Source organism: Phocoena phocoena, chromosome 8 (genome assembly GCF_963924675.1).
Source record: "Phocoena phocoena chromosome 8, mPhoPho1.1, whole genome shotgun sequence".
NCBI classification, from domain to species: domain Eukaryota; kingdom Metazoa; phylum Chordata; class Mammalia; order Artiodactyla; family Phocoenidae; genus Phocoena; species Phocoena phocoena.
The window spans coordinates 14,495,199-14,513,123 of record NC_089226.1 but is presented as its reverse complement, the minus strand read 5'-3'; the positions used below and the strand labels follow the sequence as shown (position 1 = coordinate 14,513,123).

The 17,925-nt window shown below is 58.3% G+C and overlaps 1 protein-coding gene across 3 annotated transcripts in view; it reads left to right on the top strand.

The window, feature by feature from the left end:
* PHLDB1 (pleckstrin homology like domain family B member 1) overlaps positions 1-17,925 on the top strand; it is a 45,346-nt gene that overhangs the window by 3,993 nt on the left and 23,428 nt on the right. For 2 of the 3 annotated variants that reach the window (XM_065881488.1, XM_065881486.1), the window contains exons 1-8: positions 1,583-1,642; positions 2,284-2,407; positions 3,342-3,512; positions 10,741-10,866; positions 12,605-13,953; positions 16,343-16,624; positions 17,173-17,313; positions 17,426-17,563. In XM_065881488.1, the coding sequence (XP_065737560.1) occupies positions 1,583-1,642; positions 2,284-2,407; positions 3,342-3,512; positions 10,741-10,866; positions 12,605-13,953; positions 16,343-16,624; positions 17,173-17,313; positions 17,426-17,563 (2,391 nt within the window). Of the gene's footprint in view, positions 1-205; positions 307-1,561; positions 1,643-2,283; positions 2,408-3,341; positions 3,513-10,740; positions 10,867-12,604; positions 13,954-16,342; positions 16,625-17,172; positions 17,314-17,425; positions 17,564-17,925 lie in introns of those variants that run through there. The other variant, XM_065881487.1, reaches the window with a different exon arrangement.

Sequence of the window (17,925 nt, the reverse complement as noted above, 5' to 3'; positions counted from 1 at the left end):
ATAATAAAGTCAGGATTAAAATTTAAGGCTCTAAAAAATAAAATAATAAAATAAAATTTAAGGCTCTTGTACCCCAGTCTAAAGCTCTTTCCACTAAGTGATGATGCCTTTCCTTCATCATTGTTTATCGTTTTGTTTTTCTTACCCCCTCTTTTATATAAACTCTCCATCCCCAACCCACTCTCTTGCCTCTCCTCCCTCAGAGAATGCTGAGGGATTTCCCTGAGTACAGCAGTCTCTGTCCCTGGTAATTCTTCCCCCTGGCCAGGTCTCCTGGGGAGGTGCCAGGCCACCTTGAGCTTTGGTGTAGGTTAATGGCCTTTGCCTTCCCTCTCTTCCCAGGCAGACTTGGGGCGGGCCCCAGGCCCTGTTCCAGCCTCTCTTCCGCCAGCTTGGGTGGAAATGGTGACGGAGACGAAGCAGTCCAGGTCCGGAAGGGTGGAAGCTGGGAGGGTAAAATTAGTAACTATGGCTAAGGCCTTTGGGCCCCACTGCCAGGGTCAGACATTACTTGGAATGCTGGCTCCTCCCCCGACTTCTTCTCCAAGTCCCTTGGAAGATGGCTGGAAGAGAAAGTGGAGGGGCACCCTGCTTTCCTACGTCTCCCTCCCTACATTCAGTCACACTCTTTTCAACTTCCCCAGAAACATTGTTCAGCAGCAGGTGAACCTTAGCAAGTTGGCCAAGGATGGGCATGTAGGTACATGTTAGTGCACAAAGGTCCTTCCTCAGAGTTTGCAGGTACCAAAACTGTGAGCCAGGGAGAAAGGGATGAGTGAGGAAGAGTTCAGGGTCTGGCTCTGGAATCTATCAGTATTTTACCTCTGGTTCTAAGGACCTCAGCTTCCTACAGCACCAAATCAGGTGAAGATCCCCAGAGTGCTATATTCCCAGTGCTAGTCACCATGGAGGGTTTCTATTTTTTTGCTGACTGTTTGGGGGTAAGATTGCTTTCCGGGGAAGAGAGGGTGCAGGAATTGAGACAAAGAGATGGCAGGAATAGTTGTGTTTTTCCTGTGTGTCTCCTTTAAGAAAACATCCTTCTGAGACCCCTGGGAAAAGAGACAAAGGGAGAAGAAGGAGAGGGAAAGGCTGTGGGAGGGAGCTCCTGCTCAGCCCTGCCACCCACCTGGGGCCCCCTGTCTACCAGTGTCCCTGGAGGGGCTTCCTTGGACTTGCTTCTCCCGCTAAGGTAGATTTCCCCCACCCTGCTTACGACTCCAGTTGTGTGAGGGTCCTCAGCTGCCAAGGCCTGAGTCCTGGGTGTCGGAGGCAAGAAAGTACAGCAGTACAGGTTGGGCCCTATAGGACTTTTTGGGCTTCCTGTGTGTGGCAAGGGCCAGGACCGGTGTGGTGTGGTATCCACGCCACAGCTGAAGAGGCGGCATCACCTTCCCTCAGGAAGCTCCTGAGCTGCCTCGACTTCTCCCTTAGCAGGAGCATGCTGGAAACCACGGTGACACAGGCCTGCCCCTTCCCTGAGAACCTTGCTACAGAGCCTACTCCTCGCCCTTTTCTACCCTGGCCTCCCCACCTCACCTGTTTTCTGCTGTGTCCGCAGGAGCTCTGGAGCCCCAGGACAATGGACACTATCAATAGGAACCAAGTGGGCCCTGGAAGCAAGACCCCAGCTATGGTGCAGGTGAGTGTGGTTGGGGGCGGGGCAAGCGGGCTGTTGGTGAGGATGTGCTGACTCCTCTACCTACCTGTGGTCGCAGCCCAAGGATGACAGCGGTACTACCTCTGCTCTTCCCCAGGTCCCAAGCCTATTAACAGCTAAGTCTTTAGCTGAATTAGGTTAATTGGTTCACCCAGAAAATACCCTTTGAAAGTCAGGAAGTGTTTTACAGATTGACCCTGAGCTGTATCTCTCTCCTCGATCCAGGCCCTGCCCTCTCTTGTAATTTAGTTTAACAGGGGCAAACAATGGCCAAGTGGATTGCCACGGACAGGTCTACAGGGACAAGTCTTGATCGGTCCCCCTCTACCAGTACCCCCTCCTCTTACCAAACACTTCCCCACTCCCCTTTCTCCTGTTTCTGTCCTAACAGACAAAAGGGGCAGTTAAACCAAGACTTGAGATAAATCCAGTGGGACGAGTTAGTGGCCTAGATTCAGATCTAATTACAATTTAGTGGAATACTGCTTTGTGCAAGATTTTGCACTACACCCTCAGAGCCCTTTGGAGAGCGCAGGCGCTGGAGCAAGTGCTGGTGTGAGGACGGGGACTAGGGTGGTAAGGTGCCGGCCAGGATGCTTATCCGCCACCTCCACTACCTGCAGAGAGGACCCTTGGACCTGATCGAAACAGGCAAAGGGCTGAAAGTGCAAACGGACAAACCCCATCTGGTGAGCCTGGGCAGTGGGCGGCTCAGCACGGCCATCACTCTTCTGCCGCTGGAGGAAGGTGAGTCTGGGGGGCATCTGACCTGCCACCCCTCCATCCCCATAGACATTCCTGCCCTGGGATCCTGGCATGTGCTGGGGCCCTCTTGATACCTGCTGGCAGTGTTCACCTCCCCCAGATGGGGGGCCGTGCCACCTACCCCACCAGTTTGCTTCCCTTGTCTCTGCCTGCCCAGACTAATCTGGCTCCATGACTGGGATTAAAGATCAGTTTAGAAATCAGGAGGAGAGCACTGAAACAGGAGAGCACATGGCTCTTGGCAACTACTGTGGCCAAGAAGAAAGGGGGCCCCCTCCAGGGCAGTGCCTGACATGGGAGAAGGTGCTGGTGGAGATGGAGAGATGGCAGTGGGGGCAGACCTCCTAGTTAGGCCCTGGCACAGCCCCTTCCACCTTGCGGCTTCTGCCCTTCCTCTCTACTCTCGAGGTTGCACTTGTTGCCTGGGTGATACTACATTCCCCACATTCTCCAAATACCGGTCCCAGGGGCTCTGCCAGGGGGTGGGGCTGTGCCTGCGGAAGCCCGGGGAGAGTTGAACTGAAGAGACTGGAGTGAGGGAGGGCAAGGGTTGCCGGTGGCAGAAGGGAGGGAGAGAAGAAGGAGGCTGAGAGAGTTTGAGGAAAAGATGGGGGAGAATGGGGAAGGAGAAAAAGGTCTTAGGGAGGGAGGACTGGGGGGACAAAGGGAAGGTCTGCAGAAAAGTCCCCCTTCCCTACTCTATCTGTGGATCCACTGTGCCCTTCGGGCCTTCATCTCTGGGTCTGAGAAGAGCTTCTACCCCTTACTGTCTCTACCAGGCTCAGGGGCCCCAAAGGTGTGGCCCGTGATTCTCCCTGGAGTAGGAGGTGGCAGTAGATTTCCAGTGTGGCCCTCCTTGCCCCTCTCTGCCAGCTCAGCCTGGACTACCCTGACTCAGTTTGCCTCCTGTCTTCAGGGAGGACAGTGATTGGCTCTGCAGCCAGGGACATCTCACTGCAGGGTCCAGGCCTGGCTCCAGAGCACTGCTACATCGAGAACCTGCGGGGCACCCTCACCCTCTACCCCTGCGGCAATGCCTGCACTATTGATGGGCTCCTGGTCCGGCAGCCCACCCGACTCACTCAGGGTAAGTTCTGACAGCCCCGAACCTAGGGAGCTGTTTAAAAGCTTGTGCGTGACAGGTGCAGGGGAAGCCTGCTGTGTTGGTTGCCATGGTAACCGCCTGAGTGGCCAAGTTGGGGGTGGGGTGCTCAGGTGCATCTGGATCGGGTGCATTTCGAAACCCCTCCAGCATCCAGACTTGTCTTCAACCTGCTTTTCTCTGGTCGCCCCCACCCTGCCACCGTGGGGAGAGAAGAGGGCCTGCTTCCTGCTCTCAGAGGGCACGGGGAGTGGTGCAGTGGTCACTCGTGGTCGTTAGGGGAGAGCAGTTGGAGCAGCAGTGAGGGGAAAGTGGCACATGGCTCCATGATGCCAAGAGGGAGTTGTTCTGAAAGGCTGTTGAAGCTGGGGAGCTGTTGAGGACAATGGCGATGGGACAAGGGCAAAATCTGATGGCAAAATCTGAGGACACGCTCACTCCTGTTAAAACACTGTTGACAGTAGCTTTGGGGTCATGAATATGGTTACCACCCTGTTTCCCAAAGCAACAGGCCATTCCGTTGTGTAAGGGAGCTCTAAAAACTGGGCCTCTGGTTACTATGGTGACCAGGCAGGTAAGGGGTTGGCCAGGTAGCACTCTGATAAACCAGGTGTGTTTGCCCTGGACATCAATGTATACATATTAGGGGGATGACAAAAGTGGATTTGGGTGGGGGGTAGAGGATGGAGCTTTGGACTAAGCCTGGCTCTAAGTAGGAGGACCCATGTCCTGGCAGTGTTTTCTTGGGACTCTTACCTCTTAATGGCTGGAAGCTCCTTTGCAGTGGAAATCCCACCCACTCCACTGTTTCCCTCTCTCCTTCTCTTCACACCTCTTGGGGTCTCTCCCTCCAGGGCTGACCCAGGAGACCCAACCTTCCTGCCTTTGGGAGTGTCAGGGGGACAACTGACTCCAGGGAGATAGGTCTGCCAGGAACAGCAGCAAGCAGGCCCTCATCTCCTCCAGGGCTTCTCTGACTCCAGATAAGAGGAGGAACCCCCATAAATTGAGCCTTTGGCTGTGATGCCATCTGGCTCCTGACCATACTCTTCCATCTCAAAGAGAGCATCTTCCCCAAGATTTGGGTACGTGGAAGTGAGATAGTAGAACAGCAAGGAGAGGCAGAGGCAGAGTTCAAAGAAGGCTGGAGAAGGAGCCCAGCCCCAAATCCCTCACGTTCATGAGCAAGAATTTTCTTCCCCTGTGCGTTGTGAGCAGGGTGGAGGAACCGATGCTCTGTAGGCCTCTCTTGCCTGGTCTTCCCAGGGCAGCATTTAGCTCCCTGAGAAGAGGGAGGGCCTGGGCCAAGATGGAATTCTTAGGCATTTCCTGTGGCCCAAGTGACCCTCAACTCTTGCCCAGCCAAAAGCCCACCCTGCCAACTATGTACCCTCCCACTCTCTCCTGACCCTAAACCCCCTTCCCTTTCACTCCCTTCCACCCCCATAGCTGCCTTGTCTAGGCTCGCCTGTCTCAGAAGCTTGGCAGCCTGGGGAGGGGTAGGCAGAGGCACAAAGGAACGGGTGTTCTTCTCCCCAGCACTACCCCTCCCCTGGGCTCCAGGAGCTGAGGGTTTCCTTGTCTCATCTCTGGAGCAAGGCACCAAGCCCAGCCCTGCCTGGCCCCACTCCGGACATTCTTGGGAGCGCGTTTCCCTGGAAACTGGGTGGCTCGGGGGTGCATGTGCTATCTCTATGTGTCTGTGTAACTGGAGTGTGTTTATGTATCTCCGGATGTGTTTGTGCCTCTGGGCTTGTGTATCTTTGTGTTTGTGTCTTTCCTTGTGTTTATGGATCAGAGTGTTCAAGTTGGGGGCAGGGGTGAACTCAGGGCTGATGGTAACGAAGTGTCCGTGTGTGCGCCTGTGAGGATATGAGAACTCACTGGCCACGTGCCTATCTGTGGGCATATATGCAAGAGGATCATTTTCCCTGTCTTGTTTCCCCGATCCAGCCTTGTAGGGGGGACCCCCCTCTTTGAAAAACAGAGGGCTACCCTAGAAATAACAAGGAGCCCTCTCTGGCTGGGCCGGGCTTTGGATGCATCATTCTGGGCACTGGGCCCAGCCATAGGCAATTGGAGAGGCACACGTCATCACGAGCAGGGTGGCAGTGACAGGCTCTTCCAGCAGGAATATGCCTGGCCAGGGGGTGGGGGGAAGCAGGCAGAAAACAGATGCCAACCTTTAGCTAGAGCTGTGGACATGGGGGCCAGGAAGATCCCGCTTTCAGTCCTATCCCCGGGTATCCTGGGACATCCCACGCTGCCCTCTCTCTACAGAACAAGAGGTGGAGCTAGGAAGAGGACCAAGGAAATGAGGAATATCATATCTGGGTCTAGGCTGTCCCGCCCCGAGACCACATCGCCAGACCACATGAAAGATCTGGGAGGGGACCAAGTAGGGAAGGGCCCGGAAAGCCATGAAGCTCAGGGACCAGGCTGTCTAGACAGAAGGTCCTCATCCTCTCCCAGCATTCACTGCCAGCCCTCCGTTGGAGTCTCCTTCACTCCCCAAGCGCCTCCTTGGTGGGCAGGGGCTTCTCTGAGGGCCAGCAGGGGAGGCTCCCTGGAATGTGGCTGGTGAGCCAGGATTCCTGAGTTATCCAGCTGCCTCCCTCTGGGATCCAAGACACTGAGCCTCTTCCTCTTCCACCCAGCTGTCAGTTATTCCTTCTGTAAAATGGGAGTGACGCCTCCAACTGTCCTCTGTTAAAAGACTGATAAAGATCTTGACTAATAAAGCTCAAAGGAAGGAGAGAAAAAGCAAGCGCTCCTAGCTCCCCACTTCTTTGTGTCTGCCTCCTGCCCCATTTCTCCCTGGCGGTCTCCTCTGTGTCTCTGGGTCTGTCCAGCTGCGGCCGTCACAGTTTCCAGACTGATGCATCACATTTCCTGAGGAGATTTTTTTTTTTAAACCCTCCCCCTATTTTGCATTTGACCCTATATGGTTTTCCTTTTTCCTTCAGAAGGGGAGTAAGCTGTGAGTGTGTGAGCGTGTGTGTGTGTGTGTGTGTGTGTGTGTATGTATGTGTAGTATGGCTGGGTGGGTAGGAGTTCAGTGAGGGTGGAAAAATTGTTTGACTGTTTCTCTAAGGAGGTTGACTTTTGACTTCAGAGTCTCTCTGGGGACTGAGTGAAAGGCTATCTGTGCCTGAGTGAGGGTATAACCAAGAGAGGGGCTGGTGCCTGAGGGGTGGTATGTTTGAGATAAATGTGTGTGAGAGACAGGACGTGTTTAACTGGGGTGTCTGTGTGACTCAGAGTATGCACAGCCAAGTGGTGTCTGTGTGACTGAGGTGTTGGTGTGTACCTGGGAGAAAGTGTGTGGGGCTATGTGAGCTCTGAGCATACAGAAGACATCTGAGAGAACACAGTGTGTCCCTTAAGGTTCTGGTGTCCAGAGGCCAGTCCCTGGAATGAGAGGAACTTTCTGGGACCCAGGCTGGGTGGTAGGTACTTGCCTGGCCCAGAACCTCAGCCTGGTCCTGGGGGCTCCAGAGGCGGTTTTTTCCAGATGGGAAAAAACTGTGTTTCCAGATGGGAAGGGTACCTCCTTGGGGTGAAAGAGCTCTTTGCGGGACTAGCACGACTGGTGGTTGTGGTTAGAAGGAGGTGGGTTGGCTTCTGGAGCCCCAGGGAAGTGGGCTGGCTTGGAAGAGGCCGTGCCTTGGTCCAGTGTGGGTCATGGGGCGAGGTGAACTGCTGGGAGGGTGGGGGTAAGGGGGGCAAAGGAGGAGGTGTTTAGGGTGGAGACAGGGGCCAGGCTCAGTGGTGCGCACGCTGCATACAGCACTGCCTTGGCCTGCACTTGTCGTGGTGGCAGACTGAGGGCCAGAGCTGGACCCAGTGACTTAGCTGGATTACCAGGAGTTTCACTCTTCTCTCTAATATATGGAGCCATGGACTGTCAGAGCTTAACCTCTGCTGTCATCAAGCCAGCCTCCTCACTCTGTTGATAAGGAACCGGAGGCCAGAGGGTGTGACTGGCCCAAAGTGACCAGCCAGGGGCTGGGCCGGCCCCCTCCTAGGCCTCTGGTGGCTTCTGGCCACAGAGGGGTCTCAGTGAGACCCCAATTCCCCTCACTTCTGCCTCCTGGCTCTTCACCCTCTGGCCTTTGTATCTACCTCTCACCTTTCCTTCTCTCTGTCATCTCCCTGGAACCTTTCCTCCTTGCCCCACTTCTACTCCTGACCCGGGCTCAGGACTTCTGAGCTGGCTCCCTCCCCGCATCTCCCCCGCCCCGCCCCGCCCCGCCCTCTCCATCCCGCTCCCCTCTCCTCTCCTCTCCTCCATCACTTCCTCTTCCCCTCCTCCTCTCCTTTGTCCCTCCCTCCCGGGCTCCCTTCCCCCGCCGCCAGTGGCCGGCCCGCCCCTCCCCGAGCATTGGTGGCTGCTCGCTGCCTCGCCGCTCGCTGCTCCGAGCCCGGAGCCGGCGGCGCGGGAGGTCGGCCCGCCTCTTCAAAGGCCCGGGGCGGGCCGGGGACCTGGAAGGCTCGAGTAGCAGGGACGAGCGGTCCGGAGGTCCGGATTCGGTGGTGAGTCCTCAGCCCCCGGCGGCCGCAGCCCCGGCAGCCGGGCGCGGAGCAGCTCGGGCTGGGAGGGGCGTGGAGGGGGTGGGGAAGCGTGCGAGGAGGGGGATCGGGTCCCTGGCCCCGCTTGGGAGCTTGAGGCCGTGAGGCTCGATCGTGTGTGTGAGCCCTGAACATATCTAAGTGGGGCGCCTGGGCTCGGGGCCACTCCTCAGCGGGGCAGACTTCATTTTCCCCAGCACTAGATGGTCCCCTCCGTGGGACCTGCCTCTCTACGGGGTTGAGGGGTCCTGGTTAGGATGAGCGGAGCCTGTGTTACGGCTCAGAGGGGTCTCGGATGGAAGGAGCCAAGGCCCCTCCTCCCATCTTCCCTTCGCCCCAGCCGCCTTTTGGCCAGTTCATTCTATTTGTGTGGCCAGCAGGGCAGTGACTGTCGCTCTGAGTGTGAGGCTGTCTGCCTATATCTGTGTGTCTGTGTGTTTCTGAGTGTGTATGTGTGTGAGCCGGGATGAGAGTGTGTTTGTGTGTAGTGTTTCCCCCCTGCATCTCTCAGAGATAGGATCCACCCTCTCTTTTGCCCCGTTTGTTTTTTTCCTCCAGATGTGCACCCACCTGCACACAGCTGGGCCCTGAGCCCCTTTGGGGAGGAGGGGCACAACCACAACTTTGCCTGGATGAGAAGGGGTTCTTGGGTTTCCTGAGTGGGCTGACCTTTGGAGGTGTGGGGCAGGAGTGGGCAGAGAGGAGGTTTCTTCCCAGAAATAGGCTTGCCAGGCTCCTGGGGGCATGGGACCAGAGTTGGGGCCATGCCTGGGGCCCCTGAGTGCAAATAGAAAGTTAATTTGGGCAGGAGCTGAGCTGCAGTCAGTCCCGCTGCCCTCCTGCCTGCTCTATTAATACAGACCCAGCTCTGCTGCCTGGCATCACCTATTTATAGCCCCAGAGGCAGCATAGCCACACCCCTTGTATAGAGGAGGGTGAGGGGCAGGGAACTCACAGCTATAGGGGCCAGGGCCGGGTCCATAGGTGCCCACAGCCTCCATGGGTGGGCCTGGCATTGATGGGCTGGAATCCACCCAGTCTCCCCACCTCCTTCCCAGTCTGGACTATGTGGTCAGCCTTCTGATCTGCCCCGCCCCCCCTCCCTGCCCCGATCAACCTAGGGTTGAGTGGGCCTGTCTAGACCCTGCAAACTCATCATTAATTAGCTTGTTAAATGGCTGAAAGGAGGGGGCGGGGAATGCAGGGTTCTTTCTGAAACAGCTGTGGCTGTAATTAGGTGGACAGTGTGGCTGGCTCTTATTTATTCCGGTTATGATTACTCTGTGATCAGCGCCTCTGATTGGTGGCTTGGCAGGGAAGGCTCCCTCCTTTCCTAACCACCCATCAGCCTTTAGAATTGTTGGTGCCTGCCTGGGAGGGCCCGTGGGTTTGCCAGAGAAGTGGGTGGTTTTGTCTACTATGTTGTCTGCTATGGGCTTCTCGGCCTGCTGGCCCCCGATCCGTGGCAATGCCCAGGGCCCCCCAACAGGCTCCTGAGCGCCTCAGTGGGCGGCCAAGGTACCCACGTGGCCTGGGATGCCCCATGCCCTTGTGGCCTGCCTGAGCTGAACTGTCTCAGCGTCCAGGAATGTAGACTTCCCTGCCAGTCTTAGCTCAGACTGGCATGAAGCTTGGGGTGCCAAGTGGCACCAGATAGGGTAGAGAGGAGCCTGGGGCCAGGGGCCAAGGGCATGGACAAATTGGAAGAGTGGGTGGTAGAGACCACCAGGTCTCTGGCTTCTCCCAACAGAGCATCTTGTGCAGAAGCCCTCTAGCACCTGGTGTGGCCGGGAGGAGGAGTTCTGCCAGACAGGCTTAGGTGCGGTGGGCACACCTGTCACCGTGCACACTCCCGGTGCCCCTGGCTACATTTTCTGGCTCCCACATGCCCTCCCCCCTCCATGCACTCACACTTCATGGGCAGGACTGGGCTTGTGTCTACTGCCTGGGAATGTGCTTGGTTGAGGCTGGGCCCACTGGCCTAGGCTTGGCTGCATTCCAGGGGAGACCAAGGAGCAGGACGATGTCAGGCCAGAGAGCGCTTTGACAGAAGGAGAAGGAGGGTAGCAGTCGCTCCCGGCTGTCAGAAAGGGTGGCAGCTCTCTTAAGGAAGCGAATTCTGGTCCCCGCAGGGGCATCTGCCTGATCCATGGTGTTTCCCTGTCCCCCATCTCAGAGCTTTTTTGTGATCCTGGAAGTTGCTGCCTCTCAAACTGACCCTTCCACCCAAGTGGCAGATAGATGGATCTTAATGGGAGGCACATGGGTGTCTGTGTTCTCTGGAGAGCCTTCTCCACTTACAGAGCACTGGCATACACTGTCTTTCTAACTCTGCAAGGTCAGTGGTTTTGTCCTCATTTTTCTGATGAGAGAACTAGACTCAAGGAGGTGAAGTGACTTTACCTGAAGATCTCACAGGTAGTCTGAAGGAAATTTGGGACTAGGACTTACAAACCAGAGCTCTTTTCCCTCGGCCCTGTGCTGTGGAGCTGGGCACGGGGGGAGTCAGATTTGGAGCAAGTGGATGCCGCTGAGTGCAGGTGGGGATGACTCTTCGGAGCCTGGGCTGAGCCTGCTGGTGCTGCGGGGTGGGGGCTGCCTTAGCTCTGCCTGCCCTTCCGAGTGTTTGGTTTCTCCGCAGGCTGCATGTTGTGCCTGGGTCAGTCCACCTTCCTCCGCTTTAACCACCCGGCTGAAGCCAAGTGGATGAAGAGCATGATTCCGGCAGGGGGCCGGGCCCCTGGACCCCCCTACAGTCCTGGTCCGGGTAGGTACCCACTTGGGGCACGTGGCTAGTGTGGTGGCACCCCGTGGACAGTCCTCCTGCTTGCCCACTCCAGCCGCACTTGCAGTGTCAGGGCAGGACAATACCCATGATCTGGGCTTGCTGCCACCTGCCATGGGCCACTGGTGGAGAGTGCCAGGCAGTCTGACCACTGGAAGAGATCCAAGAAGCGCTGCTTGGCTGGCATTGGGGAATCATGTGCCTGAGGGATGGGGGGCTGTGCCGGCCTGTGTCCCACTGCCCTGGAAGGTGCCACCTTGGTGTGTGGGACCCTGACCCTCTTATGTCACTACCAGGGAGCCTCACCCTTGAGGGTGGCCTGTGGGGGCAGAAGGAAGCATCCAGTTGAACTGCTGTAAGCTCTGGGGCGGGGAGGGGGGGGGTCCCACCTGCTTGTGATCATGTCTTTGGGTCCTGCCCCACCCCCAGGCCATGCCATGCCAGCTGGTGTCTCAGTGGAGCAGCTGCAGTTTGTGTGTGAATTATTGATCCCCAGAGGAGAGTTGGGTGATTGTCCCAGGGAGCCAGCACAGCCCCCCTCAGCCCAGCTGCCTAGGGGGCTGGGTGCAGATCAGGAGGCTGCCTATAGGCCTGCCACCCCAGACTTTGCACGGGTATTCAGATGGCTGTAGGATGACAGGTCTCAGCGTGCTACTGGGACAGGTGGACATGTGTGTCAGGTGCACCTAGCAGGGTGGCATCAGTGGCTTCAGTGGATCATTTGGGGGTCTGAGGAAAGATGGGTGGTCCCTGGGATCACCAGTATCCACGGCAACCCCTCTGCCTTTGGTCCCACACAGTCCCCATAATTTTGGACCCAGACTCAGTCTTGCAAAGCCTTTTTCTTCTCCTTCCTAGGCCCTTGGAGGCTCAGAAGCTTGGGTTCCCAGTCCACTCCCTGGGTAGCTTTACCCTGCTCCCACCCTGGCCTTGTCATGCCACTCCCTCAGCTGTTTGGGGCAGTGGTTTCAGAGACTCCTGGTTGGTTGACAAGGGCTGGGGCAGGGCAAAGGCGGGCTCTTGCTACTCCTGGTTGGTTGACAAGGGCTGGGGCAGGGCAAAGGCGGGCTCTTGCTGGCATGGCTTAACGGGCTAATTGGAGGCACGGAGCTGCACCTAGTTGCTGCCCAGCCTGGCTTCCAGGAACTGGCCTTTAGGGCCAGGCCCCTCCCTTGCCTCTGACTGGAGAAAGTGGTGCTGCTCGCAGCCCTCGCCCAGCCCTGGAGGATTTGTGTGTGTGTTTTCCCGGGTCTCGGCTGCTGTGTTGGGAGGCCCTTATGTCCTGTTGGACTGGGACCACGTCCTCCCCGGAACTTCTGGCCCGCTCCCCAGTGTGCCCCCATGCCCTTTGCAGAAGGTCCACCTGCCCTTCCTGAATTGGAGCTTGAGGAGGTTGAGGAAACCAAGGCAGGGAGGAACCTAGTCTTAGGGTGAGTGCCTGGCCGTGTTGCCGACTGTCCTAAGTCATAAAATGTCCGAGCCAGGAGAGCCCTCTTCCTTCACAGACGGCAAAACCAAGGGCAAGTGACTTGGGGAAGTTGCACAGCAGGTTAGTGGCGGAGCTGGCGCTGGGACCCAGATCTGCTGGCTGCTTCTCCAGAGCCTTTCCAGCCCTGTTCTGCTGGCAGGACATGGGAGTGCTCGCTCTTGGGCATATGCAGCTCCCTAGGGCCTAGGAGATGCAGACCAGGTCCTGAGGCCTCTTTGCGTTTTCCTTCAGCAGAATCACAAAGCTTGGTGAACGGGAACCACACCCCACAGCCTGCAACCCAGGGACCCTCAGCCTGTGGCAGCCACAGTTCCCTGGTGAGCTCTATTGAGAAGGACCTGCAGGAGATCATGGACTCACTGGTGCTCGAGGAGCCTGGAGCTGCTGGCAAGAAGCCTGCCGCCACTTCCCCACTGTCACCGATGGCCAATGGTGGCCGCTACCTGCTGTCCCCCCCGACCAGCCCTGGTGCCATGTCCGTGGGCTCCAGCTATGAGAACACCTCTCCAGCCTTCTCTCCGCTCTCCTCACCAGCCAGCAGTGGAAGCTGTGCCAGCCACTCCCCCAGTGGGCAGGAACCAGCCCCTTCCATGCCCCCCCTGGTGCCTGCCCGGTCCTCTAGCTACCATTTGGCCCTGCAGCCCTCACAGTCCCGACCCAGTGGTGCTCGCCCCTCTGAGAGCCCCCGGCTGGGCAGGAAGGGGGGTCACGAGAGGCCGCCCAGCCCTGGCCTCCGAGGTCTGCGGACAGACAGCCCTGCAGCCACTGTCTTGGCAGTGGCCTGCAGAGCCACCGAGAGCCCCCGGGCGGGGGGGCAGTTGCCCCTGGTGGCGATTGGCCTGAGTGAATACCAGGCTTCCGGTGCCCGTGGCCAACCCGCCAGCATTCCTGGCAGCCCCAAGTTCCAGCCACCAGTCCCTGCTCCTCGAAACAAGATTGGCACGCTCCAGGACCGCCCTCCCAGCCCTTTCCGGGAGCTGCCGGGCACTGAGCGGGTGTTGACAACCAGCCCCTCACGCCAGCTGGTGGGCCGAACATTTTCCGATGGGTCCGCTACCCGCACCCTGCAACCTCCCGAGAGCCCCCGCCTAGGCCGGCGGGGTCTGGACAGTATGAGAGAACTGCCTCCCTTGAGCCCATCTCTGTCCCGAAGGGCTCTCTCCCCCATGCCCGCCCGGACCACCCCAGATCCCAAAGTAACCAGGGAAGTGGCAGAGAGTCCCCGACCCCGGCGCTGGGCAGCCCATGGGGCTTCACCAGAGGACTTCTCCGTGACACTGGGGGTGCGGGGCCGTAGGACACGGAGCCCCTCACCCACACTAGGGGAGTCCCTGGCACCCCGCAAGGGCAGCTTCAGTGGCAGGCTGAGCCCGGCTTATAGTCTGGGCTCGTTGACTGGGGCTTCACCCCACCAGAGCCCCCGTGCCCAGAGGAAGCTCTCCAGCGGGGACTTGCGGGTGCCTGTCACTCGGGAGCGGAAAAATAGCATCACAGAGATCAGTGACAACGAGGATGACCTCCTGGAGTACCACCGGCGGCAGCGCCAAGAGCGGCTTCGGGAGCAGGAGATGGAGAGGCTGGTGAGCGGATGCCAGGGAGGCTGCTGGCATCCATGACAGGGGCTCTGCCAGGGTGTGGGTGGGCCAGCTGGCAGGGAGGGAGGGGCCCGTGGACAGGGCCTGGGCTTCCCAAGCTTCTCCACTTCCGGGATACACCGTAGTGACCAGTATCTCAAGGCTCTGGTGCCCTGAACAAGAACTTTCTTTGAGGTCTCTAAGGCCTTATTTCAAATTCATGCTCACTTTGCATTTATTCCATAACACAATGTTTGTTTTCATGTATAAAAGAAGTTTCACATTATGTACCTGAACACAATGAAGCTCTAGGAAAACATACCACATTTATGATGAAGCTTTGTACGTCTCAGTTTGAGAAGCAGGTCTTAGTGATTAGAAGGCTGAAGCCCAGAGAGGGGAATGGGTTTCTGCAAGGTCACACAGCAAGTTCTGGCAGAGCTGGAACTGGAACCCACGTCTCCTGTCTCTCCAAGGCTTATTCTTTAGAAAAGCCTCTGGTCCTTCTTTCTTGCTTCTCTTTGGCCTCTATAAATGGGTGGGAGCTGCTCATCCTGGTCCATGCTGGATCGTCTGGAAATGGGGGTGGCAGGGGGAGAAGAAGAGAACAGGATGGGCAGCCCCTGGCTGATCCAGGTCAGTCTGTGTGATAGTAATTATGTGTGCTGGTGTGTGTGTGCGTGCACACACGTGTGGGTGCCTTTGGGGGCTGGGTGTGGTTCTGGGCAGCTGTCCTGGAGATGGCATCTGAGCTGGGTGGGGGCTGGGATTCCCCAGATAGAGCAGGGAGCTTGAGGGGCGCTGGCTGGTGTGTCCATGCTGTAGCATGTGCACAGGAAAATAGATTCTGCCCTCTTTCCCTTGCGAGCAGAAGAACGGGGTTCCTGGGGGCCCAGGGACACTAGGATTGGTTTGAGGAGGAGAATCGGAACTGAGGAGGTTTGCCTGGAGCCCTTTCAGAAGAGGTTGGGACAGCTTTGGGTGAGGTGAGGGTGTGGGACTTTGTGTCTGTGTTGGGTCCGGGATGGATGAGGCAGGACCCCCAGTCTTCTAAGTTATTATATCTTCTGTTTTTGCCTGGCCTAGACAAGAGTGCTTGCCCCCTGCCGGGGTCTCATCCTGGAGAGGGGGCAGTGAAGCTGGCACAGGCAGAGTGGTGGGGCCAGCCTCCCTCAACCCCATTCAGCCTTCCCGCCCCCTCCCCTACCCCGCCCCACGTGCCTCCCCAGCCCTTACCTGCCCCACCTGCCACTTTCAATCTTGGAGGCTGCCTGCCCTGCCCCTCCCACCTCCACCGGGCTGCTTATCTTGGTCCTGGGGCAGGGGCAGGGGCACTGGCCCAGCCTCCTGGGTGCTGAGACTCTGTTCCTGGTTTTCTTGCTATGGAACTGGGTAAGCAGCAGGAGGGAAGCTGGGTAAGTGGGGGGTCCTGGCCAAACTGGTGAGAGACACCAGAGGTTGAGGGACCCCAGAGAGAGTCTGGGGGAAGCCCCAAGTATGGAGTACTATCTCTCCTTCACTTTCTTAGGCCCCTGGGAGGTATCTGGGTGGGCTGTGTGGGGAGGGGGCGGATACAGCAGCCGGGCCACGGAGCACTGACACCTGGGCCCAGGCGTTCAAGTGCTGGCAGCTGCGCGGCCTGCTGGGAAGGAGCCAGGGGCTGCCAGAGGGTGACTGGAGCTGAGATGGGCATGAGGAGGGCTGTGGCCCAGGCCTCTCGGGCAGGGTGTATACACGCTAAGCACATCTTTGTGTAAACCTGTGTCAGGTCCCTGTGGGCCCCTGGGTCTGTGTTCCGGCCCTGCCTGTGTCGGTCGGTGCCCATCTGTCTGTGTGCTAGACTGTGTTTATCCGTGTGTGTGCCAGTGTGCGTTTGTGCATGTCAGGACTGGTGTGTTTGTGTGTAGGGCCCGGGGTACATGTTGTGTCCTTGTGTGTCGGTACTGATATGTGGCAGTGTCTCTGTGGGCCCAGGTGTCTTTGGATCTACGTGTATCCGTGTCAGCATGAACACCTGCGTGTTTATCTGTGTCTCACTGTGTTCTTTACTCTGCCTACCAGCATGTGTTTCTGGGTGCGTCTGGGTGTGTCCCTGTGTGTTCACGAGGAAGCCCACCCTGGGACAGAATGAGAAGGGAGAGGAAACAGAAAGATGGGAGGCGCTGGCCGCGTGGGCAGGTGGCACGACAGCCCGGTTCCTCCTGCCCGCCTCTGAGGCACCCACCCTCCTTCCCTCTGCCTCCCCAGACCTTGGGCTCTGGGCTCTCCTGACTTGATTCTGACCCTGAGCCCCTAGTGTCCTAGTCCTCTCTCCTGACGGGACACCATGCCTGGCTCTAGCCCTCCTGGGACCCAGCCTCCTCCCCTTATGCCCTGCTCTGTCCACCCTCCCCAGGAACGCCAGCGCCTGGAGACCATCCTGAACTTATGCGCCGAGTACAGCCGGGCCGACGGGGGACCTGAGGCCGGGGAGCTGCCCAGCATCGGGGAGGCCGCCGCAGCCTTGGCTCTGGCCGGCCGGAGGCCCTCACGAGGCCTTGTGGGGGGCACTGGGGCCTCTGCGCGGAGCAACGAGGAGCCTGGAGGTGCCACCCAACGCCTGTGGGAGACTGTGGAGCGCTCGGATGAGGAGAATCTCAAAGAGGAGTGCAGTAGCACGGAAAGCACCCAGCAGGAGGTGGGACCCAGCAGGAGGTGGGACCCAGCAGGAGGTGGGATGCGGGGTGGCCTGCCACAGGCCTAGGAGGCACGCGTGTGTGGTGGATGCCAAGGCCCAGCGAGGGGGAAGTATATGAAGTTTGGGACGACATCAGGGTGTAGAAATGAGGAGGCGGGACTCCCCTGGCAGTCCACTGGTTAAGACTCTGCGCAGGGCGTGTGGGTTCCACGATCTCTGCTCCGGGAACTAAGGTCCCGCGTATCCAGTAGCGGGGCCAAAAAAGAAAAGAGGAGGCAAGGAAGAGGGGGAGGTGTTGATGAGTTTCCCAAGCTATAAATATGCTTTATGACCTGGCTTTCCTTGGAGCCCCACCCAGGCCTGGCACCCGGTGGTGAGTCTATTACTTTTAGCCAAGCTGTATTGCTCCCTGTGCGGGGAGGGGAGCTTCCTCCTATCTCAATCCAGCTGCCCCTTCCGAGCACCCTGAGAAATGGGGATCCATTTCCTTAGTCTCATCCTGGAAGGCTCTAGAGGCTTCCCTAGCTGATGGCTCCCCTCCCCTCCAGCACGAAGATGCACCTAGTGCCAAGCTCCAGGGAGAGGTGCTGGCCCTGGAAGAGGAGCGGGCTCAGGTGCTGGGGCGAGTGGGGCAGCTGAAAGTCCGGGTGAAGGAGCTGGAGCAGCAGCTGCAGGAGTCAGCCCGAGAGGTGAGAGCGAGGGCCCTGGCTGGGCTCCTCCCCGGGCACAGTGATGGCCCCAGAGTGGCCCGAGTCCAGCTGCCTTGAGTGGCCTTGACGTGGACCCTGCTGTTGCCTCCAGGCTGAAATGGAGCGGGCACTGCTGCAGGGGGAGAGGGAAGCAGAGCGCGCGCTGCTGCAGAAGGAGCAGAAGGCGCTGGACCAGCTGCAGGAGAAGCTGGTGACCTTGGAGACGGGCATCCAAAAGGAGAGGGACAAGGTAACCCACCCCAGGCCTGGCTCAGTGCCGGGCGCCTGTGGCCTGGGAGAAGAGGAGAGATGCCTTCTCTGGGGCCCCTAACCTCTTACCTCATTGTTCATCCTGCAGCCCGGCTGGTCTCTGGGCCTCTCCAGGGGCAGGGGGCCTTATTCTCCGTGGAAAGTACCAGCTTGGAGGGCGCTGCCAGAGGCTGGGCTGGTGTCTGGGGCCTCCTCTGCCTGGGTCTCTGTTCTACATCTGGGTGCCTGGGTGCCTGCCATTCTAGGCCCTTCATGCCCCTTCTAGGAAGTGCCGAAGCCCCTTCTTGGGCGGTGAGCACGGCCCAAGGCACTGGTGCTGGGGAGTGATTCAGGTCCGGGTGT